The 26,428-nt window shown below is 35.1% G+C and overlaps 1 protein-coding gene across 4 annotated transcripts in view; it reads left to right on the forward strand.

The window, feature by feature from the left end:
- DSCAM (DS cell adhesion molecule) overlaps positions 1-26,428 on the forward strand; it is an 829,709-nt gene that overhangs the window by 654,479 nt on the left and 148,802 nt on the right. For all 4 annotated transcript variants that reach the window (XM_056825955.1, XM_056825956.1, XM_007493072.2 and 1 more), the window contains 2 exons: positions 1,284-1,439; positions 11,919-12,052. In XM_056825955.1, coding sequence (XP_056681933.1) covers positions 1,284-1,439; positions 11,919-12,052 — 290 coding nt within the window. The remainder of the gene's footprint in view (positions 1-1,283; positions 1,440-11,918; positions 12,053-26,428) is intronic.

Here is a 26,428-nt window from a genome sequence, read left to right on the forward strand (position 1 = left end):
ACTTAATAAATGCTAGTTAAATTGACTGTAGTAAAGTGGTCATCCTCGGTTACCGAGAGACTACTACTACTACTAGTAAAGTGGTGTTAATTCAGGTTGCTTTTTAAAAAGTAATTTGTGATTTAGCAGGTTAAATTTGGGTTTTAATGTTTTATTTTTACTTTTTCTTATTTTTGACACTAAATAAATAACGTTTATATGATGTCTATATTTTTCCACTATTATTAACACTGCTAAAGCTATGAAAGAAACATGACAGGAAACAATATACACAATGATTCAATGGAAATGGAAAAATCATATACATAAAAAACCAAAAGCGAATATTGAAAAATTATAAAGAACAAACATTGTTCCAAAAATGATACGCCCTTCCTCCTTTGTAGATATGGAAGTTCCAAAAATGTTGCACATTACACATATGTTCAGACTTTTTCAAAGTATTGATCAGTTATGATAATTTTTCTTCCTTTTTATTCGGTATCTCTTTAAAATGCCATATATTATATGAGATGGCTCTCTAGGATGGGTAGCAGGAAGAGAAAAGTTGGTGACCTAAGAAAACCCCAATAAACATTACTTTAAAAAATTAAGTGTATTTGTTATATTTAAATAATCACTTAACTCCCTCAGTCCCCTTTCCCCATGAGAGAAGACCATTCTTTGATAACATTTTAATGGGATGTATAAACTATGTCTTATTTCTGTTTAGCAAATCCTTCTGTGAAGATGCACAACACAAGTCAATCTTCAAGCAATGTTTCTGTTGCTCATAGATTCATGTTCTGCTCATTTCACTCTTCATGGCTTCACGTGGGTCCAGTCTTTTCCAAAGTTATCCTGCTCATCATTTTTATGTATTTCATCACAATCACATATCACAACTTGTTTAAAAAGACAAAAGGAATTGTGGAAATACCATTTGAACACATAACTGTCCATTGTCCACATAAGCAATCATGAAGCAAATTATAAGCAAAATAAAATATTGCAGTATTGAAATTGGGTTTGTTAACACTCAACCTTGACTGCAATGTTCTATTTTTTATGTTCCTTTTTCTTCCAGTTGTTCTGAAGAATTCCTAAGTGGATTCTCTTTTCCAATTTGCGGCATGGCATTCATCATTATCTAATGAATGGCTATTACCCCTTCCATGTAATTTAAGTGTGTGATAGGTGGATATATTCTCTACACAGCTGGACATTAAGTACAAAGAAGGACAAAAATAGTGTTGCCGGTAACAATAGAATGCATTCTTGTGCTGTGTTTTTTTTTTCCTCAGAGCTGGGAGAGATTAAAAATGTCACTACTACACAACCTTCCCTGGAGCTAGATGGGCTAGAAAAATACACCAACTACAGCATTCAGGTGTTGGCATTCACCAGAGCTGGAGATGGGGTCCGAAGCGAACAAATATTCACTCGCACCAAAGAGGATGGTGAGGGCTTTGAACTGCTGGATAGATGAATGGGATGTGTGGTTCTTGCAGCACTCAGTACTTGTTTAGAAACCAGATGTCAAATGAAGCTCTTGCTGACTTCCTGAAATACAAACATGTGTCCTCCTCCAGAAAAGGTGGCATAAGACAACTTCACTTCAATTTACCGTATTATACCTATATTATACCTTATTTTGTCTCCCCACAAACCTTCAGCTCTGCTCTCAAACATAACAGGGAAAATTCAGAACATTAACTTCCTGTTTTGCTGTTTTTATTTACCTTGTGTCCCTACTTTGCCTTTATAATTTTTCTATATTTACCATTCATTTTTTAAAGCTTGTAATATTTTAAAAGAGGTTTTATCTCTTCTTTCTACACCTTTGGTTACTGAGTTAGCTACTGATATGAAAGATGAAGTGCCAGTAACACCAAGGTCTGAGCAATTTTTTCCTTTATTATATGTATTTAAAAAACATTTTCCATATTATTTTTATTTTATTAAGATAATCCATATTCAGTTAAAGGAAAATTCTTCATAATCCTTTAATTCTTAGTGTTATTTTTATATTATGTCACTATTTCCAGAATGTATAAAAATCATATGTCCACATTTTTCTATATTTTTAAATGATGCCTTCATTAATGCTCTACTCTAAATAATAATCATACTATTAAGGTAATGGTATGTTCTTTCCTAAAAACGTTATCAGACATAAACCTAGAACATACTAAATCATACCAAGCTGACAACACTTCTGGTACTGAGATAGAAATAGGCTGTTATGACCAAATTAGTCTTTATAGAGCATTGGTACTTCTATTTTGTAAATGATTTAGGGGATATATGTTTGCAAATGTATATGATTTTGTAATGGAAAAAATATCAAAATCATTTTTTCACTTTATGAAAAATTTACATTGACATGGATTTACTACACTTTGTTGATCCATGATAGTTTTACATATATGTATACAAAGGATTTTTGTTAGTTTTTAATGTGCAAAAAATAATTAATGGCCAAAATATTTTTATAAGCCCGTTAGAAAATCTCAGAGTTAGGATGAAACCTGCAGGTCCCATAGTCTAACCAATACCTGAACAAGGATACTTTCTACAGCATACTAGCAAGTGGCCATTCACCTTTTCCTTGCAAACCTCTAGGGATGGGGAAGTCACTACATCCAGAAAATATTTATATAAAACTTTAATTGGTAGAATAGTTTTCCTTACTAGGAAATACTCAGGATTTTGGTTTTCATGGCTCTGGGGAAAAGGCTACTTGAAAAAATATACACTTAGTTCTCTGAGGACCAGTTATTTGAGGTTAAACTCAGAGAATGTCATCTATAGGAGATTATAAACGAGGTAATAAATCAGTTTGACCATAACAAAGCATGAAGATCAACTTTGAAACATCAAAGAGTGATGTGTGCTGTATAGTGGAAAGAACAATCACATCAATGAAATCACAGATCTTCTAAGGCAGTGATGGTGAACCTAAGCCACGGGTGCCAAAAATGTCACACAGAGTGCTCTCTGTGGGCATGTGGCCACCTTCACCATCCCCTTCCCCACCAGAGTTGGGTACTAGAAAGACAGAGGGATTTGAGCAGAGCTTCTATCTTTCCCCTCTCCACCACAATTGATGACATTTTTTCACATTCCTTATTCCTCTGCTCTGTAGCCCAATGGGAGTGCACAAGGGTTAAGGTGGGCCTCTCACAAGCGGCAAAGCTAGAGGGGAGCAGAGCACTCCAGGGCTACTACTCCACTCCCCCTCTCTATACTCATTGAAGACATTCCTCACTTCACCTGCCTCTCTCTGCCTCCCTCCCCTGTGTGGGGTGAGGGTGGGGGGCATGGCACATGGTCTTGGGGGGATGGCATGGCACTCAGCCTGGGGGGGTGGGGTTCATCACCACTGTTTTAAGGTATTGAAGTAATCTAGGCAAGTGATTACTATATTATCCTTGCTGTTACTGTTACCTTTTCAATGAAATCTCTCTCTATATATGTGTGTATATAATTACATAAACATATGCATATATACACATATATAAAACTCTCACCTTATACAAAAATTGAATTGAATTGCTGAATTAATGATAGTCATAAAAACAATCCATAAATGTTCATAGATCCCAGAAATATAGGCTTAGATCATAGAATTGATGATTTAAAGTTAATATGTAATAATTATTTCAAGTATTTACCTCATTCCCTTATTTACATCATCATGTTTCTTAATTATATATTCACTGGAGAAATACTAATTCAGGGATTCAAAGATTAGTACAAAGTTGCTTTATGAGGTAAATGTTGTCTAGTTTGAAAGACAATGTGATGGTTAATACTCAAAAAAGTCAGTAGCCCACTTCATCCTCCTCACCTATTATTTGTGAATTTGGGGTGCCTTATATTTTGTGGAGACAAAAGTCTTCATAGCATTCCGACTTCAGTGGCCCAATATGGCAGGAGGTGTCCAAAGATCTGAAAACTCTGGTAATTGAGTACAAGCTCTGTACAGGTTCCACTATTTGCCACTACAGACCAGCCAGCCAGCATGAACATTCCCATTGCCCTTTGGCTAATTAGCCATTCAGTGCCTTAAAGACAATAGAACTGCATGGTTCAAAGTAATAAAATATCACCAAAATAAAAGAGATTACCTTAAAGCCAGTTTGAGGTAAATAGGCTGTCTAGGGGATAGAATACTGGATTTAGAATCAACAAGTTCCAAGTTCAAATTTTATCTTACACAAATCACTTAGTCTCACTTAGCCTCATTTTCTTTAGTTATAAAGTGGAGATAATAGCCCTGATCTTATGATTTCAAGGGATCTTTATGAGTATAAAATGAGATAATATATGTAAAATTTATTGCAAACGTTCAAGTACTATATAAATATAGAAGTGGTTGTGATTGTGGCTATTAATTAATGAAATCCTAGTGTGAACATTTACTTCCTCAATACAGTTGCCTGGAAATTATAGTCTTAATAAATTGCTGAGAGTACTAAGAGGTAAAGTCTTTTGTCTATGTTCACACAACTACTAGGTAAGACTTGAACCTAATTCTTCCTTGTTCCAAGACCAACTACCTTTTCAACGCGCAACGCTGCCTATCACCATAAAAATAACGTTGTTCAAAAAAGATGAAGGAGATATTCCAGTGAGATGTTTAAACTTATTAAAAGAATAATATGACTTCTCAAAGAAAATCAAGGCAGTTTTCTTCTTCCTATTCACTTTTACACCCAGGTCATTGTGGATTTTCAGTGCCTGCCAAAGAAATATGTACTAATGGATATAAGAAAGAGGAACATATTGTCAGATATAGCCAATCTATTCTTTGGTGTTACTTCATTGTATTGCACGATAAACGAGTTAAAGACACTGAAAATAAGTGGAAGAATGTCACAAAAGTTTTCTTAAAGAAGTAAATAAAGTAGCTCATGTAGTTGGTTTCATCATGTGATCAAGAGTTACAAAAAGCATCACCTTATGGAATACTTAATGACTTCACTTTGAAGATCTTGTGATGAAATGGGGGAAATAAAACCATCAAGATATTTAAAATATGTATGATCATACCTAGTATGAAGAAAAAAGAATTAAATGAAGCATTTTACAAGTCTTACAAACAAATCAACCTAAAAATTGACCCATGGTGACTTCAATGCCAATGTTACCCATGACTCAAGATCTACTGAAAACTCTGGGCACACCCAGAGACCAGGTGCAATTCTAGAACATGACCAAAAAACTTAGTTTCTCTCTAATTTATTATCCCCACATTTGGTTAGTCCACAAAGACTCTGAATGTAATTTTAATATCAAGATTCTTTCTAACTTTTCTGTAAGTGAATGAAAGGAGCTCCTAACTACCAGGTATGCCAGGTAATAAATTCACACAGCTTTGATTTCTCCCCACAAAAATGGCAAAGATACAAAGAAATCATAGAATCATATGGTACAGATAGGAAAAATACACAAGACACTCATAAAAACTCATAAGACATATAAGAACCTAGAGGAAACGTACAACAGACACACACAGTCAATAAACCACCTCCATATAACTGATCTCCCCATGGACCTGCATGTCCAAACCATTCACTGTAATAGTACAGATTGCCTAGGTCCAGGTCCCTTACTTCCCTAAATTACAGGTTTCATTCATTGGTCTTCCTGCTATAGGGGCCACCTGAATGATTTTCTCCATTGCCCAAGAAGCAATTTCTACTCAAGAATTCCTCTTTTTCTCTGAAAAGTCTTATCCCTGAACTCTTGAAGTTGAGGTCTCATATGAAGCAAAATACAAGGCTTTCACTGCTCATGAAATCTCCTTTCTCTGTTAATAAGGTCAGATTCTGGATTAACTATTTAGGAACTCAAAATCCTTCCTGCTGCACATAGGAGGTAGCATTTCATATGCTTCTACTGTGTGGTTCCTATATAAAATCTATTAATTATTCAGTTGCTACCATTTCTTGAGCTGAGAGTTGTTGAATGCCAAGGTTTGGATAATAGGAGAGGAAGTAGTAGCAATAGTAGAAGGAGGAAGAGGAGGAGGAGGGGGGGAGAGGAAGAGGGGAGAGAGAGAGAGAGATAGAGACAGAGAAAGACAAAGAGAGACAGACAGAGAGAGACAGACAGACAGACAGAGACAGAGACAGAGACAGAGAGACAGACACACACACACACAGAGAGAGAGAGAGAGAGAGAGAGAGAGAGAGAGAGAGAGAGAGAGAGAGAGAGAGAGAGAGAGAGAGAGATCCAAAGCAGGCTCAAACAGAGTGATGCATAATCTCCATTTATTATAACAAAGAGAAAGATTTTTTATAGAAAATAGAGTTCTAAGCATTACATATTTAGGAGGTATTTCCCACAGGATGTTATTTATGAAAAGACTACCCTAAAATTTTCTGAGGAAGAGTGACAGTTAAACTATTCTGAGTAATTTGGAGAAAGGATAGTCTGGATCTTTGGTCTTCAAAATAAGGAACAGCTCAAGGTTTTATTATGACCATTTGGGGAAGAATCCTTCAAGGGTTCTTCTTATCTGAGTTTCAATTTAGACAACAGCTCACAGCTGTGAGTTGAGACTGGCCTTGCCAAGAATCTCAGACAAACTTAATGGTTGCTTTCCTCAGTAGGTCTAAATTATCCTAGGTTCCTCCAGAGAGAATCTCTGCTCTCAGCTAATAAAGTCTCTACTCTCAGGAAAAATCCAATCTAGTGGTCACTTCTCTCATTCTTTTTTGAAAAATCGTCATCAACTACTCATGGGGGAAAAGAAAAAGGAAAAGAGAAATTCATTTACCTAACTTCTTCAGCTAATATGGCACACAATTCTGGAAGAAAAGTTTAAGTGGAAAGGGACCACCACTACTCCCCAATCTGCAAAGGAATGAATAACTGTCTTTCTCTTCCTTCTATATGTTGAAAAGGTCCTATAATTTCTGAATCCCAGTCAGACAACCATCCTGAAAGCAACCACATTTATTGGAAAACAACCAAGATGCCAGTTACTTGAAACCATTAAGGCGTTGGCAATTGTCTTCATATCAGGGTCCATGTTCTGTGAAGGAGAAATATGACATGTATATTCATACCCCAAACCCTTTCATACACATGCCCCTATATACAAAGTTGGCACAATAAAGTCTAGGAAAACATATATAAGAGTATATGGTTGAATATTCAAAAACAACAGAAACCAAAGTCTTCTGAACTTCTACTGGAATTCCATGGAATGAATCATTTTCCCCCAGAAGAGAACTGGAAAGTTTCCCATATGTCAAGAATTGAACAAACACTGAAATGCATTATAGATGACTTCTGTAATGGTCTTTCACTTCTGTCATAGCTGAAAGGAAGTTTCCATAATGGGAAGCAATATTTAGAGAGATTGAGAAGTGGCAAGATCTCTGAATAAGAAAATGGAGCTCGTTCCCCTACGTACTTTTTTTTATTTTCTTCTTGATCATTTTCACTACTGAGAGCAAACGACAACAAAATATTGTAGTCAATCTGAAGATCATTGCCTGCTGGGCAGGGGAATGGCATCAGACATTAGAAGTCAAACATTTGTATTGCTGATCATCTATGGTGAGTGGAACCAGAAGTGGGAGAGGCAAGTATTTTGGCAAAACATGACTGCTAAGAAGTACCAAAGGCTCGAGCAGTTCCAAGACCAGTGCTATCAAGGTAAGGGATAAAATGAGGAGACGCCCAAGAATCTAGACCAATTGTGAAAATTGAAAGATTAGTAAATGATGGTAGAGTCTGGGTCCAGGACAAGGACAGTTCTACTCTTTCTACCCCCACCCAGGTAAGTGTAGCTCAAAAACTTCTCTGACTCTACTTGGTGAAGTATGGAAGCATCAGCGAGAAGTTTCAGTTGTGTGGATGGCTTTATGTGAGGAATGCTTTTAAATTGTGCTTTTCTTTTTGCATGTTTACTAAATAGCATGGATACTATGTGTTGAATGAACAGAGAATAGTCTTTTGATAGAGAAAATTCCACAGATATAGTAGGCAGAGACATGTGAATCCATATATCTGGTATTTAAAAGAGTTTGAGCCCATTGTCTACATTCAGAACCTTCTCAGAATGGACTTTACCTTATCCATTGTCCTCTATCAGTTTATCTTAACGGTATGGTAGTTCTCACCCAGGCATACCCACTTCCTTCTTGACTTGATAACCTACAAACTACTGTTTTATAGCCGTAACGAAGGCAATATACAGAGCACTTTGAACCATTTACACTACACTACATAGGGCAATGTACAGATGTCATATCTAATTATATCTCTATGTCCAGGAAATGAATAGTAATTAATATGGTGATCATTTCTGAATAAAATGGTTGCATATACTCAGTTTATCCCTTGGAGTAATAACCAAAATATATTTCAAACTAGAAGAAAAAAAGAGAAAGCAATATTATAGTTAAAAGGAGGTAGAGAGAGTATGTGACTGAAATCTCCGCGAAAGCTTTAAAATATCCACCTAGGAAGGATATATGGCTTAGCTATCTTAAATGTCTTAATTACCTATAAAAGACAATGAACTTGCCTATTGAACACAAATTGCATTCACCCTCGGGGTTATAGGAAGTGGAAAATGCCTTAAAAGTATTCAAATCACTTTAAATAAAAATGGAATTATTTATTGCAGAATGTACCTTTGCATCCAAATTAGGAATAATTAGAAATAAAGAGGCGTGTTCTCCAATTTCCTAACCTAGAGGTGACTACCTACCTCAGCATTGATCCTCTTAGGAAATCAGAGTGAACCAGATTTTGATCAATTCTAAACTGTCTATTGCCCTTAGCTCAAGAAAACATATAGTGCTCCAGCAAAACGTTTAACTAAAAGCAATACAGTACCACTTAGGCTAACCAATAAATGAAGGTAAAAAAAGACAACAGTTTTCATTGAAGAAAGAGGCCATTATATCAATCTGCCCTGCAAAGATGCTACACTGATGATAGCCTACTAGCAGAACAACGTATCCAGTCATCTGGAAACCACTATTTAATGTCCTGCTCAGTACTATTCTATAACAGTTGCCCACCCAGCCATGGAATGTGAAGAGGAGAGGAGAGCAGACAGTATGCCCACTGAGTGACCTTCCTGATAACCTACTAGACTAACTTATTTAGCAGAAGCATGCTCTAAGAGAAAACAGCCCAGCTAAACCATTCGAGACTCCATGCCCTGAAAAAAGCAAGCCCAGACAAATATCTGAGCAATTCACAGTGAACTTGATGAATCTCTAAAAAGAATATTGAAGTCCGCAGATTCGTAGTTGCAAGTTGCCATGGTTCTCACCTCAATACCTTTGTACTTTGGGCTTTGTAGTGCTCTTTTCTTTTCCTGGACTCTGGTTGCATTTGTGGAAAAATATGTCTGTGATACAGGGGAAATGATTTATAATTTTTGTACTTCCTATGCCACTTGAGTAAATGCCTTTTCTAAAGAACCAAAGAGGTTTACTAGTTTAATATCAAAAGGAAACAGATTGATGGGGGTTTTAAAAGTCAGCTACCTACAGGGTTACCATTGAATATCTGTGGTTGTAATAGCCTCTGGAGACCCAGTGACAGAAAAAAAGGGGAAAATGAACCCTAAGGAGGAATTGCATTGATAATTACAAGATTAGTGTGACATAGTTAAACAAGTTATTAATAGTGAACATGGATTTTTTAAAAAAGAGGGAAATACTATCACCATTTCTTAATGAAATTGACTTAATGTGAAGCAATAGGCAGAATGAAGATCAAAAAATTAAGGAACAGCTCTAATAAAAAAAAATACAGCAAGTTAATGTGATGCCAGTTTGTAATATAAATTGAATTGCAAATTTTAAAGAAAAAGCATGGTGGAAGATAACTAGCAGAATCATCTCATAAAATGGTAGTACAGTGAAAAAGAAAAATGTACTTGACAAGTGGATTACTGAAACAAAATCATCTCAAGAACCCTTGTAGTTAAAATTGGAAGGTTGTAAAAAATGGGACTGATATGCCTGCATTGTGATATTGTTCTATTTTTTATCATTATTGATAGTGGAATATTTGAACTTCAGTGTCTTGGTTTCCAATGTGTCATATGAGGTGGGGGAAATAACAATGAAATAGGGGGAAAGCATTTTGAAATGATCAATTTTAAATGGAAGGACTCCATTATATGTGTTAAAGAATTTTTAATTATTGAACAATACTCTACTGATTGCTTCAAACCCCACAATAATATGAGAGCTTTTTCTTTAAAAAAGAAGTTAGTTAGTATTAAAATTAATTTTGGTTTGACTGATAATATATTTATATATGTGGTCACCAGGGATTTAATTTCTAAATCCCAAAATGAATTACTAAAGTAAATGGAATCTATGGTAGTTTATTTACAATATTTACAATAGAAGGAAGATATTAAGGAATGAGAGAGAGAGAGAAAAAAAACAAAACCTCTGGTTTCTTTTGATACCAGTTAGAATCTCTAAGCCCCAACCAAGGGAAGAGAGTCTCAAGAAGATGGGCCTTACCTGGAGGCTTCATGCCTGCAGAAAGGGGGGGGTCACTAAGTCAGCTTTTCACTCACCAATGGTGACAGTCTAAAAGTCTGGGTGTCTGCCTTCCAGTTGCTCCTCTGAGTCAGTGCCTGAATCTTAAACAACTTTCTATATGTCTGAATCCGAATGAATGATCCAAATGTCTGAATCTGAATGATCGAATGATCTTCTGCCTTTTGATCCTCTTTTTAAAGATCTTTTTCTCTTGTGTCACCTCCCCTAAATTTCATGTATACCAATCACAGTAGATGCTTTTCCCCAGGACTGCCCATTCTTTAGTTCTCACCTGCTTTGGTTAGATTTTATCTTTTTGGGTTACTTAACACCTCTTTTGGTAAGTTCACCTTTTGTAGTTACTTAACACATTTTTGTAGATAAAATCTAAAAATAGATTGTAGCTTACAATTCTAACTTCACTATAAAGGAAGAGCTAAGTACCTTCATTGTTACAATCAGGAGATTACAGTTTTATGTTTACAATAAAGAAAGCCTAATAGCCCACAGCAATAACAGGGAAGAATATTTAGAATATTGATTGACCAACTCTTTGAAGGATTTATAGGAGCACATGAAGTACTATGTACAGAAGTACATAAAAGCATTAGTTGCAAAAGCATGTAGTGAGTACTGATTGCTGAAATATAAATTTAAAAAATTAGAGCATTTTGCCTAAGCAAGATTTGGTCCCTTCCTGGTTCTTCTCTTTACTTCCTTGTTCAATTCACCTCTCGTGAAACATTTGTGACTTTTTGTCTACTTCCTTTACCTCTTTTTTAACACTTCTCCCCTTCTGATACACCTAGAAGTCCCAAACAGTCTCTGAAATAAATCCCTCGTGGCAGGGCTTCCTTTTCTGGCATTTTTTAATTCAGTAGACACTCTCCCCCCCCCCCCCCCCGCAAAAACAAAAACAAAAGCCTACATACTCCAACAAAGGATATGATGCAATTCATGCCGTATGTCACTTTTTCTTTTTTGGTTTACTCATTTAATGAAATTAAACATATGATTTAACTTCAGTACTATGATACAAATACTATGAGTTGTACTTGACTGATTTTATTTCCATTTGAAGTTATCTACATTTATATTTGCCTTGTAGCAAACTGAGTTGTATATACTTTGATGTGATGCTGGAAAAGGAGTAGGATTTGGATTTGGTTATATAAGAACGAGAGGAAGTAATTCCAGGTAGCACAGGTTATCACAGGCCAAGGATCAGAAGTGAATCAGTACGAGGCATTTTAAGAGGTCTATCAATAGGTGGGTCCTGTTGGTGAATAGAGGGATATACAAATTTTAAAGGTAAATTGGGACCCAATTGTTTAGAGGCTTAAAAGACATCGCAAATGTTCCCATTTTTTGTGACTGAATGTATTGCTGTTCCAGTTCCAGGTCCTCCTGCTGGGGTCAAAGCAGCAGCAGCATCAGCCTCTACTGTTTTTGTATCCTGGCTTCCCCCTTTCAAGCTAAATGGAATCATCCGAAAATACACTGTATTCTGTTCACACCCATATCCCACAGTAAGTTGGTAAACAACAAAGTAACTTTCAAGAAGCTGTTGGATTAACTGTATTTGTTCATTTTTGACAGTTAAAAATATTTAAAGACAATTTTTTCTTTCTCTTTTCCACCTTTCTGGTATCTCTCCCCCTTACCTTCCCCTAAAGTTTGTCTCTTTCATATAGATTATTTCAAATTATGAAACTAAATCATTTTAATCACTTGGCAGCATCATTCTAATAGCATTATAGCTACAAATTGAAATTTTATATTAGGTTATTATAACAGAAAGTAAGAAGTAAAAACTTAATGGCTCTGAAATCTTAAGAAGGTGTTCAGGAAAAGAACATAAAAGTTTTGGGGGATTTTTTAAGGTTATCCTATAATTTATTTTTTAAATCTATGGAGATTTATAAGTAATTTTTTTCCTTATTTGCTACTTAAATTAGTCTAGTCCTAATGAGTTCTAGGATTTAAGATAGTTTCCCATTCAAATCAGTTAATATTTTACAATAATAATTCTGTTCCATATCCCTTTGCCTTAGTTGACTTATCAGGGTGAATAACAGTAAATAAAGAATACCACTCATGGACAAGCAAAGTAACCAAGGTTTAGCATAAATTGATTCTCTCTATTGGAAAAAAAATTGATTTGAAGGAGAGCCCAATTTTCAATAATGTAAAATATAAAAGCATAATTGTTTTTTGAGTTGCTTAAAATGAATAATAATTCTTTATTGCTCTCTTAAGATGGTGGTAGATCATGCAAACTAAAGACAAAATTTTTTATACCTGGTGTTTTCAATTATCTGCTTGAACCAGGAAATTATATTCAAATAAATATTATTTTAGAAGTCTGCCTTCCATTTGTTATTATTAAAATGAAGAAATAAGTATCTATGATCCCTTCAATTCCAAATATCTTTTGCAAAGGACAATGTTGATGTTTGAATATAAGTAATAAGATAGATACCATTCATCCTTCTTGCCATTTCACAGTTCTATACACTATTTTTGTTCTCACAATTTTTTTCTATATGCATACAAGCTAATTTTTTATCTCTGATATTGTCTTCATAATGGCAAAAGAATGAGTTAGTACTTCCTAAACAGAAATTAAATCCCAGATCTTTTACCACAGCTAGAATATCTCCCTCAAGTATAGACCTTTAACTCATTTCTAGCCTTTAAAAGAAAGTACTTGCACTATTTTACTTAATATTTGTTAGTCTGTTGGTGATAATTTAATAAACCAATATCCCTGCAGGTCTTAAAAGAATGCTAATATGTCATCAGAACATTCAACCAGTCCTGAAGTAGTTCATCCTTTTATTACCTTCATAGTTTTCTTTGTTATCAAAGAAATGGTGCTGAAGCTACAAAATAAAGGATAAGATCCTTTGATCCTCATGATCTCTCAAAACTTCCTGAAATAGGAATTATGTTTAACATATAAAACCATTTACACAGTATATCCCTCGGCTAGACAGTATCCAAGGGGTAAGCCACTCAGAACTTTAATAAGGTTTAAAAAAACAACCAATGGACTAATAGAAGAAGAAGTTAATCTTTAATTCTTCACTGCCTGACAGAACACCCCCTATCCCCCATCAGCCACTAGAATCCGACAAGGCAACTTAAGCTATCATGGGCTTGCCAGAGAAATCATCTCCTTCCTCCTGCTTATCTCAAAGAACACTAAAAGGATAAAACCTGCTATTTCTAGAACTGGAAATTGTCAACTCTGCTACAATAGAACTAAGTCTCAAGGGGAACAGAGAACTAGGAAGAGATGCTCAGGTTTGTCAGGCTCTCCACCAAGTTGAAGGAAAAGTGGACTAATATCCAGATGGAGAAATAAGAGGATCCTGTGGAGTACCAAGAGCAAATGAAATCATTCAAAACAGCTGGCAAAGGAAGCACAAGGCCCAAAGTAAAGATGCAATCAGAGACTGAGGACTGAAGTTGCAGGAGGGCTGTCTGTACCTGACTTCTGGCCTCTTCTCTGGGCCTTTCCATTTCTGGTGGCCAAAGATTTAAGAGAAGAACCTTAAAAGCAGTGCTTAGAAGGGTTGATAGCCATTAAATGGCCTTGGACACTTTTTGAGTACAGATTGTAAATTAAGTAGCCTAGAAAAGAAAGGTATTTCCAAAGATCCAAAGTTTACTTATAAAAGCAGTGGCAGAAAACTGGGCAGTATGTGCAGATTCAGAGGCCACCATGGTACTAGGGACCTAGTATTAAAGACATCTGAAGCCAAGAGTTGCAGTCTAGTATATCTCTAAAAAAATGTTTTTCTCCATTTGAAAATTCAAATAAAGTTTAGCAAAAATATTTGTTCCTGTGACAGGATGTGCAGAAACATGAAGAATAAAAACAAACAAACAAATAAATGAATGAATGAATAAAAAGAACCCAGATGTATTTCAGTAAAACATAAAAGAAAACTGACAAGATCTCTTGGAACAAAGAGTGAAATTAAAATAGAAAAATTCAACAGTTCACCTGAAAGACGTCTCCAAAGTGAAAGCTCCAGGAACATGATAGTTGAAATCCAGAACTTTTAGATGAAATCAGTAGTGCTAAACATAGGGAGGAAACAAGAATTCAGGAACTGAATATCAGTAGTCAGGATCATACATGATATGAACCAATATAAAAGAAATAAAGAACTTAGATTACTGTGTTGGTGAACTTATGGCACATGCACTGGAGGGGGCTACTCCCTTCTCCCTCACTACCATGCCTAAGGATATCACCCACCTCTCTGCCCACCCAGAAGCACTTCCTCCCTCCCCTGTCTGGGGTAAGGTGGCAGCTCACATATGGTGTGAGGGTGGAGTCTGGGCACTTAGCCTCTAAAAGGTTCACCATCACTGGCTTATAATATGGTATTTCAGAAGGTAAAAGATTTAGGCATAAGACCAAATATAAGCTTCCCAGGAAAAAAAAGAGTATTTTTCAACAGTGGGAAAGAATGGATCTTTAATAAAATAAAGGACTTCCAAACATTCCTGATGAAAGGACCTGAGCTATATGGAAACTTTGTAATGCAAAGAGGAATGAAAAGATCTGTAAAAGGGTAAAAGAGATGATGCATATATCTCATCAGAACCCTATTATCATCACACAGGGAAGCTAATAAGACTAAGATCCTGAGAAAGCCTTTGTTATGGTTTGGTTACTGTAAAAGAACAGTGGAAAGAGGTTAGAATGAAGAATATACTTTGGGAAAGGGGAAAGAAGTGTTTGGGTGGAGAAAATCATCTCATGTAATTATGGAATTTAAGTAGATGTATACAAAACAAGGAGGAAATGGTAGAATGAACCTAGGACATAAAATTCATTCTTATCTAAACTTCTCAAAGGAAGGAATACACACACATGCATAAAGAAACACACAGAGTTGAGTACAGGAAAACACTTTGCTCAGCAGAGAAATTGGAAAGAAAAGGTAAAAGGGAGAGGAGCAATAAGAATATAATGTGTATAAATACTGAGAAAAAGTCTAGTTAAGAAAAGTGGATCCCCAAAAGATATTTAAAACACAGAATGATAAAATAAGAATAAGAACCTGTGGTTGGATAGTGTATGAAGGAAGTAGAAGAGGGGCATGTACTAGAGTATTAGTGCTAAGAACATTTCTTCTCTTTAAACACCCTCTTCTTCTTTTTAAAGAAGGGACAGGAGTCCAAAAGAAGAAAGAGTATAATAGAAGGGAATGTGAGGAAAGATATAATTAATAGTAATTACTGTGAATGCAAATGGGATGGACTCACCCATAAAAAAGGATTAGAAAGCAGTTTCCAGTAGTATGTGATTTACAAGAAAGACACTTGAAACGTAAAGATTCACACCAAGTTTAAATAAGGGCTGAAGAAAACTATTATGCTTCATGGCTTTTAAAAAGCAGCAGTAATAATCATTATGTCAGATCAGGCAAGAGTAAATATAGGCTTAAAGAAAAGCTCTTTTCAAGTAAATCCTATACACATTTAAAGAATAATTCGTTCCAATACACTAAAAGTTGTTGAAAAATTGGGCAATATTTCCATCTATGAGAAAAATCTTATCTTGATTTCTAATCCAGGGATGATCAAACCAGGCAGAAAACTAAAAAACAATTTTTCCTAAAGAAATTGATACAGAAATAGGCATCAAGTGATAATGCATGTATAACCCAGTAGAACTTCTTGCTAGCTTGGGAGTGGGGAGGAAATAGGGGAGGGAGAACACATGAATCATGCAACCATAGAAAAACATTTTAAAACATATTTTAAATGAATATTCATTCAGATTTTAATATGAAATATTTACAGAGGTTTTAGAAGAATGTCACAAAGATTATATACCAGGACCAAACTGCCAGGACTATAGGGCTTGCTCAATATTAGAAAATTAGAAATATAATTGAAAATATTAATAGCAAAACTAAACTAAAAATCATATTATAATATCAATAAATGCAGAAAAAGCTTTTTAAAAGATACATCATCCATTCCTGTTAAAACACTAGGAAACAGAAATAGACTTCTCTTTAATATAATTAGCTTAAATTTAAAGTTCATTTTTTTAAGAGAGAGAATTATCTATGATGACGATAAATGGAAGACCTTCCCAGTAAGATCAAGAGTAAATCAGGGATGCCCATTATCACCATTTCTATTCAATATAGTATTATTATGCTAAAACTGGAAAAAGTAAATTCAAGGAATCTCATAGACAAAGAAAATAATAGTATTGATTTTTTGCAGATGATATGATAGTTATTAAAGAACTCTAAAGAAGCAATGACAAATTAGTGAGAACAATTAACAGCTTCAGCAAAATTGTAGTAAATAAGTCTAGATAAATGAGAATTTCTTGTTATTACCAATAAAAATCTCATGTAGAAAATATATTACATTTAAAATTGAATGTAGAAAGTATAAAATCTTATTTGAGTAAATATTAATTATTCATAGGTAGGTGAAGCAATATAATTAAAATTAAAATATTACCTTAAAATTGCTTAATCGGTGCCATTATAGAAGCTAGAAAATAATTATGATAAGTCACACAAACAAAACAAATGCCATTGAAATTTAGAAACAATGAAGAAAATGTGAGGAAGGAATCTTGGAAACTAGTTTTTCTGATAAACATGGCATTTCTGCGATCTGTAGGGAAATAATTGAAATTTATAGAAGGAAACATTCCTCAGTTGATAAATGGTCAAAAGCTATGAACAGGCACGTAAGCAGCAGAAATCTAAGCTATTAATAGTCAAAGAAAATATGATTCTCTCACACCTATCACATTGGCGAAGTTGACAAAGAAGGACAATGATGACTATTGAAGGGCTCTGGGAAATTTTGCTGGAACAATGAAGTATTTAAGCCATTCTACAAATTAGTTGGAAGTTATACAAAAATATTAAGGTGTGTACACTCTTCAACTCAACAATACCAATATCAGTTAATGTCCCAAATGTTCCAAGTGATGAGACTCAGCTGTATGAAAGCTATATATAGTAGCTCTTTCTGCATTGGCTAATAATTAACAACTGAGGGGCTCCCCATGAGTTGGGAATCATTCAACTAGTTAACGTATATAAGGATAATGGAATATATTTTTGTGCTGTAAGAAATGATATAAGGGATTGTTCCAGGGACACCTGAGAGATATACTACGGAATGATGAAAAATGAAATGACGAGAAGCAGGAATACAATTTCTATAGCAGCAACGCTATTATGAAGTCAAATAATAATCCCACCTACATAAACGGACTGATTAAATTGCATCCCAAATTACCAAAGCATCACTTTATGGTGCTGGAACAAAGAATTGTGAAATTCTTATAGAAATATAAAAGGTAAAAAAAATCAGGGGGGCAAAAGCAGTGAGGAAAGAAGGGTGTAGCCATTATCAACCTCAAAGCCGTACTTCTAAGCAAGGATCATCCAAATAATTGGTGCTAGTTAAAAATAGAGAGCGCAATGTACACATCAGCTGTACAGCACAGAAGGAAACCAACAATAATTTGGGTTCCATAAGCCCAAAGACCCTAGTTCCAATGAAAGGATTCACTACATGACAAAAACATGTGGGAAAATTTGAAAGCACTTTTGGCAGAAATGGGATATAGAATAACAAATTGGTGGGGTAACGAAGAAATGACCTTTCATGGCTATGGCCAGAGAAGAAGTTCATGACATCAGTGAGAGAGTGATTTCCCAATTGAATTCAGAATTCTGATCAACAGATCAAAAGGTAGGTGGCACAGGACATAAAGCACTGAACCTGGAGTCAGGAATACTTGAGTTCAAATCCAGCCACAGATGCTTCCTAGCTACGTGACCTCAGTAAGTCATTTAATTTCTGTCTGCTTCGATTTCCTCACCTGTTAAATAGTTAAATAGTAGCACCAACTCCCAGGTTAGCTATTGGTAATGCAATGACCAGAGGGCATAGGATGAAACATGTTACCAGCTTCCCTAATACAGAAATGATGTACTGAATGTAGATTAAAGTTTTTCATATGCCAATGGGAGAATTGCTTTTGTTGACCACACATGCTTTATGACAAGAGGTTTGGGGTGTTTTCTCAATTTTGGGAAGAGAAAGATGTGAAAGGGGAAAATGCAAACATTAGTTAATTGAAAAAAAAAGTCGTTAAAAATTCCAATGACAAAACTTTTCTATAAGGCACCAGGAGAAAAGCCTTTAAATATAAAGGAAACAAAATTCAAATAGAAGCTGATTCTGTACCCACCAAACCCTTCAGGAGGAAATGTAATATTCTGTCGAAAAAGGAAAGAAGGTCAAATTGCAACCCCAAGTGAGCAGCCCTACAAACGTGAGCCTAACATTAGAGATACAAAGATGGATGTTCACTAAAGAGAAGTTTTTGAAGTATTCCTATAGTAAAAAGCATATCTGAGCCACTTATTTGATTTGCAAATATGTAAATGGAGATTTTGAACCCTAGACTTCAATCCCCAGAAGTCCTTGGTATTGCCCCGAATTCCCTAGAATCTCTCCTGAATCTCCATGTTGGCGAGACCACGATTGGTATTTAACTGGCAGTAGCTCTCTTCCTTTGCAAAGATGTAACAAGTATGGTGGTAAGCTAAGTGCAGGGATTTTAAACGGGCTGATCAGCCAGGGGACACGTGGTTTTTATTGTGTATCTTCTTTATTCCTTGATTTCTAATGATCCTTAATAAGCCTCATAAGATATAATGTTTTTATTATTAGAGATATCATTTAGTTTTTATACAAACAACCCAACTAGTTGATATGTTTATTTTCTCCCATGAGGTAGCCACTCACATATGGCTCACTAAGCTTGTTTTACCCATAGTTAGACATAGAGGATTCCCCAAAGTGCTAGAGACTTTCATTATAAACTTTTCACATTGTGTACATACAAATGGAACAAACCACAGCCTTTTAAATGCTCTCCTTTTGTTACTAATTCGTTAAAATACCCAGCTGTTAAAAGCCAGGCCTAAAGACAAGAGGTCCTGGATTCAAATGTGACCTCAGACACTTCCTAGCTGTGTTACCCTGGGCAAATCACTTTACTCTCATTGCCTACCTCTTACCTTTCTTCTGCCTTGGAATCAAAACACAGTATTGATTCTAAAATGAAAGGTGAGAGGGCAGCTGGGTAGCTCAGTGGATTGAGAGCAAGACCTAGAGAGGGGAGGTCCTGGGTTCAAATCTGGCCTCAGACACTTCCTAGCTGTGTGACCCTGGGCAAGACACTTGACCCCCATTGCCTAGCCCTTACTGCTCTTCTGCCTTGGAGCCAGTACACAGTATTGACTCCAAGACAGAAGGTGAGGGTTTAAACAAAAAAAAAAAAATCAAAAAATAAAATGGAAGGTGAGGGTACTTAAAAAATGAAAATAAAATAAAATGCGTCACTGCCTAGGAGAGGTAAATAGGTGGTGCAGTAGACAAAATGGTGGACCTAGAATCAGGAATATCTGAATTCAAATTCAACTTTAGACACTAGTTTTGGACACTGGACAAGCCCTTTAACTTCTATGTCCCTCAGTTTCCACGCCTGTAAAATGGGAATGAAAATTGGCAAAATCAAATGTGATATTTGTAAGATACTCAGCCCAGGCCCTAGTGCAAAGTAGGCGCTCTCTAAAAACATTTCCTTTCCTTTCCCTTCTTCCACCTACTTACATCTCTCATACACTCTCCATTCGCATTTCAATGATCTTAAACCTCTCAAAATCTTTCAATTGTTTCAATATAAGAAAAATGTATAACAAACCCCTTATAGGATATGAACAATAAATATCAGCCTCCCCATCTGCTATCAGGATGGTCATTTCATAGAGACATAGTGGAATCCCATCTTTTCTACAGTCTTTTAAATATAAAACGGCAGCGAGCAAACCAGTGGAAGTGGCTTAGACACCACATGCAGGGCATTTCTGATACTCATTGCTGGTCCTGACCCGTACAGCCCGGTGTTGTTACCAAATTCCCAGCGATGCCTCTTTGAAGTGCTTTTGATCTGTTTTAAATATTCTGCTCGAGTGGTGACGTTGGACAGTGCTCTGCCTGCTAAGTTTAAGTTTTAAATTTTGCACCATAACATAGAAATATTGATCCACCCTTTCTGTCACCAGAGCACGCTATGACTGACCTTTAGAGACGGAGCGTTTATTTACATGTTGATTTCTTAATGGATAGATTTGCATATTCATTCATTTAAAAATGTGTAAAAAAATTAAATTCTTTTTAAAGGGGTCCTTAAAGTGGGCAGCATTTTGAAACTGTAACTGACGTTTCTGTGCAAAAGAAAATGCCTGACGGAAAATCGACGCCATCATTCCGTGTAGCGACACATGGTGGTCGGTAGTCAATGACGGAACGCTGTGGCTGAGGAGGACGCATTTCTTCTCTTCAATGTCTGCTTATTTGATAGCTCAAAAACCAGGTGTGGGAAAAGCGTAGAATGGCTTCATTGTGGCATTTAAGCAGACGCCAGAGGGCAGTCGGAGTTTCCTGAATGCTTTTCCTCCCTTGGTGACTGTTGGAAATATTTTATAATGAGATGCAGACCGTAGAGACCGCGTGTCACGAGAAAAGCCATCTCCTTTGATTTTGTTTATAAAGTATCCACTCGGGATCTTTATGTTATCGAGCTCTGTTCACCAATTCCTCTGGCCTCAGCTTCATCTTAGGTCGTTGTAAGTGGTGAGATGGCTGTATGTTTGAGTGTGTCTATAGGGGTCCAAATGACCTTGTTTGTGCTCAGACTGCTGTGCTCTGGGCGAAAGTGCCGCTTAGAAAGAAGTTTTGTACAGAAATAGCAAAAATTGAAATGTGACAGAAACCCGATGGAAGCCAAAAATATGTTCCCACGACTTGTAGATTTCTGTCAGACCCTCCCCGCAGCCAACATAGGCGGATAGAAGCAGGGGAAAAGCTGTGCTTTGTTTTCACATTGGATCTTCTCCAAACTTTTCCTACTGCTATCTGACAATTGTTTTTTGTGTTTCAAGAAAATGAATGTATTCCTGTTGTTCTAAGGCTCTTCTGAGTTCATCTGCAAAGATATTATAGTTTTTATTTCATCTGAATGTGTTTGAATTTCATAGGTGTCTACATCCCGACTCACTGTAACTCCGGAATCATCACCTTCAATATTGCTTTAATTATTATAAAAATTATCTGTTTAAGACCATAGCAATGAAAATGAGTTATTCACCATATAATATATTTCAGTATTGTTATCAATGTCAATTTAACAATAATTCATGTATTCTTATTCCTCTAAGTATATATTCTATTCCTTTTGAAATTATTTATTTACATGAAGATTCCCAGGTAGCTGTCTTCCTCCTTTCCTTCTCTACACTAGAGAAGCTATCATGTGACACCAACATTTATGTGTATATAAAACTATAGCTTGTTTGTTTCTGTTCATAAGTTCTTTCTCTGAAGGTAGACATTCAAAGGAATCCACCAAAGAGGGCCATCAAGCCCAATCTTGGAATCTGTGTTTAAATCATAGCTTATTTTATTCCCATCAGACTCATTAGAAGTTGGACAGCTTGCTTCCCTGATAGAAAGGTTACCCTCTTACTCTTCTTTATAGCTAACTTCATCCTCCAATAAAATGCCTCCTAAAAAGGGCCTCCTAAAAAGGGCCTCTTGGGTACCATTCTTTAAAATGTCCACCATAAAGGTAGAAGGTGGTGGCTCATCGCCCAATGTCATTAGGATACTGTTATTAAGAACAAATATAACAGGGATCACGTCAACAGTTAATTTCTGGACAAACTTGACTTTTGTCACATGAAATCCAGTTTTAAATTTTTAGGTATTTGTGTTTCTGCATTTTCCTTTATTTAGCCTCATCCTTCAGGAATTCTGTTGAGACTTTGTCTTATTTCATATGGAAGAGGCAAGTTTTGCAAATTCATGGATGAGGTAAGTCTGATGGTCAGGAAGAAGTGTGTATGACAGCAGCAGCACAGGGCCCCAGACTTCATGGAGCAACACCAGTAGCTGCAGCAGAAAATAGGGACAAGAATGGTGGGTGGTCTTTCTACAAGACACATGTAAATTCAATTCTTGACTTCCACCAAAAAAAAGAGATATATATGCATATATACTCAAGAACAAACTATAGAAAATTTTCTGTTACAATTAATAAATATTATCAGTTAAAATAATCTGAATATATAATCCCCAAAAAGAGAGATTACTTTAAAATGGACACAAGAAAAAAAAATCACAGAGAAAAAAATGAATTTTCCACAAATATTTCAAGAATATATGAAAAAATGAAAGAATAGTTGAAATATAGGTTAAAAGTAAAATTCAAATATTTAAAAAGAGAATTTCAAAAGAAGACATTTTCTCCTATTGATGAATCTATATGTGTGTGTATAAATATATATATATGTATATATATTTCTAAGCAATTTTTTATAATTTTTTTCTATCTATGCTTTATGTATTTGTAGCCCAAATATAAGACCTCACATTTACTCTTATTAAATATCTTCTCATTAAACTTGGCCCATTGTTTGGCTGGTCAAGATAATTTTGGGAGTCACAATTTATTGACCAATATGATAGCTAACCCTCCCACCTTCATGCCATCCTTAGGGTCTTAATTTAAATCAGTGATAAAAGAATTGGGAAGAATAGAACTGAGAAAAGTGGATCACTAAAATGAAGACCTCTTTTCACACTCTCAGCTTATTAAATTGATTCGTTATGTCTGGATTGGGTTATTTAATTTCTGGCTTCTGACTTTACCTATTGTATACTCGTCTATATTCATTTTGCCATCTTTCCCTCAAGAATATTATGAGAGATTTTATTAACATGTGATTCTTTCAGATATTTTATGTCTATAACATTTCCTCTGAAATAAGTCTAGTTACCCTAGACCAGTGATAGTCACTCAATTAAAAAAATCAAGAAATTGTGTTAATCTGGTTATGCTCGACAAAATATATTGGCTTTTAGTAATCATGTATTTCTTTTTTTAATTACTCAAAAGCATAACTTGAGTAATATTTCCTAAAATTTTTCAAGGAACTAATGTCAACCTCACAAGTCTATCATTTATAGACTCCAACCTTTGTTGAAAATTGGGGTATATGGCCATTAGAAAAGTACTAGTTGAACCCTCTTCTGTTCTCCATGGCCTTAACAGAAAGTAAGAAATAAAATTGACAAGTTCTTTCAATAAATGTGAATGTAGGGTATTTTTCTCTCATGTCTTGAACTAATTGAACTTACTATGTCAGTTATCATGGATTTTTTATTTTGATTTTTCTTACCAAAGATCATTCTCCCGAAGAGAAAAAAAAAAGAAGAAAAATAAGTAGTATATTGTTCTTTGCTTCTGAGGTTACTTTTCATTGCTTCCCTTCTACTCCAAAGAAGTGTTCGGCAAACTATGGCCTAAATGGCAAATCTGTCCCTGTCCTAGTTTTTGTTCAGCTGAGATAAGAATCACTTTTATATTTTAAAATTGTATTTATTTTATTTATATTAAAATACATGCATATGAATAAATAAGCAAATTCAACAAGACATACAAAAACAGGCAGCCTCCAGATTTGGTATTGGTTATAAATTTTGTAGTTATTGTCAACTGCATTAGTTTATTTTTGTAATATTTAACTTTTTTTCCAATTACAAGAAAAGCCATTTTGATATTGATTTTTTTCAATTTCAAGTTATAAATTCTTTCCTTCTGTCTCCCTGAGAGAATAAACAAGCTGATATATATTTTTATACATATAATAATATAAAATATTTATCATTTTGTGGAAAAGAACTTGAACAAAAAAAAAAGATCCCAAAACAAATGAAGAAAGAAAGTGAAATGTAGTACATTTCAATCTACATGTGGAGTCCATCCATTCTTTCGAGAGAGAGATGACATTTTTTTTTAATAAGTCTTTTGGGATTTTCTTGGATCAATGTATGGCTGAGAATAGCTGTCATTCAGAATTAATAACCATAAAATATTGGGTTTTTTCTGCATGCTGTTCTCCTGATTTGACTCATTACACTTTATATCATGTAAGTCTTTCCCAACTTTGCCAAAATCTCCTGCTTCTCAGTTCTTAAAACATAGTAACATTCCATTACAATCATATATCACACCTTTGTTTAATCATTCCGTCATTGTTGGGCATCCCTCAATGTTCAATTCTTTGTTGCCACAATAGCTATAAACATCTTTGGAAAATAGGTCTTCTTCTTTTCTTAAAATCTCTTTTGAATATTGACCTAGTAATGACATGGCTGAGTCAAAGAGTACACACTGATTTATAGCTCTTTGGGCAAAGTTCCAAACTCCTTTCTGGAATTGTTGAACCAATTGACCAATCCGCCAAGAGTTGCATTACTGTCCTGATTTTCCCACATTCACTCCAACACTTATCATTTTCCTTTTCTATCTTACTAACGAGTCTCGAGTGTGTAGTGGTACTTCAGAGTAATTGAGAGCATTTATCTATCTATCATGCCTTTTGTTTCATCTGAAAACTGCCTGTTCATATCCTTTGACCATTTATCAACTGGAGAATGACTAGTGCTTTTATAAATTTAATTCATTTCTCTACATATTTGAGAAAGGTGGCCTTTAACAGAGATTCTTGTTGGGGGAAAAAAGGTTTCCTACTTTTCTACATTCCTTTTGATCTTGGTTGCTTTGGTGTTTTTTTTTTTGTAAAACCTTTTTAATTTAACTTAAGCAAAATTATCCTATTTGCATTTCATAATGCTTTCTATCCCCTTTTGGTCCTGAATTCTTTCCTTATCCATACATCTGACAGCTAAACTCTCCCAATTTGCATGTGGTATTACTCTTTATGTACATACTTTGTACCTAGCATGAGATATTCATCTATATCTTTTAGTTGTGTCATTTCAGTTGTGTCCACCTCTTTGGGATTATTTGGGATATTTGGGGATTTTTGGAGTGATTTGTTATTTCCTTCTCCAGCTTATTTTACAGATGAGGAACTGAGGCAGAGTTAAAGTAACTTCCCCTGGTGGCACTAGTTAATGTCCCAGAACCTAGCTTTAAATTCATGAAGAAGAGTCTTCCTGATTCCAATCCCAGTGCTCTATGCACTGGGCCATCTAGCTGCTGTGTTCTCTATCTAGTTTCTACCAAACCAGCAACAGGGAGTTCTTCTTCCAAAAGCTCAGATCTTTGGATTTATCAAATACTCGATGACCATGGCCATTCTCAACTGTGTATGCATAATCTATCCCATTGAACCACCACTCCATTTCTTATTCAGTATCAGATTATTTTGGTGCTATTTTTGGTAACATAGTTTGAGATCTGTATTGCTAGACTACCTTTCTTCATATTTTTTTCTTTGATTCCCTTGATCTTCATGACTTTTTGTTCTTCCAGATTAATTTTATCTTTTTATACCTTTGTAAAATAATTTTTGGAAGTTTGGTATGGCATTGAATAAGTAAATTTACTTAGGTATTATTGTGATTTTTAATATATTGACTCAACCTATTCATAAGCATTTATTCTTCTAGATGGTACTTTGTGTGAAGAGTGTATTTTAATTAAGTTCATATACTTTTTGATTTTGTCTTGACAGATAGACTCCCAAATATTTTATATTGTCTAACATTAATTTAAATGGAATTTCTTTATATATCTCGTGTTCCTGAGCTTTGTTGGTAATATATGAAAATGGCTGACGATTTATGTGGGTTTATTTTATATCCTGCAACTGATGAAGTTGGCAACAACTAATTTTTAGTTGATTCTGTGGAATTCTATTTAAAAAAGCCATCATATCATCTTCAAAGAGTGATAGTTTTGTTTCTTCCTTATCCTCTTTTCTTCCTATTTCTTTTCCTTTTCTTCTTGC

This window comes from Monodelphis domestica, chromosome 4 (assembly GCF_027887165.1).
Source record: "Monodelphis domestica isolate mMonDom1 chromosome 4, mMonDom1.pri, whole genome shotgun sequence".
NCBI lineage: Eukaryota > Metazoa > Chordata > Mammalia > Didelphimorphia > Didelphidae > Monodelphis > Monodelphis domestica.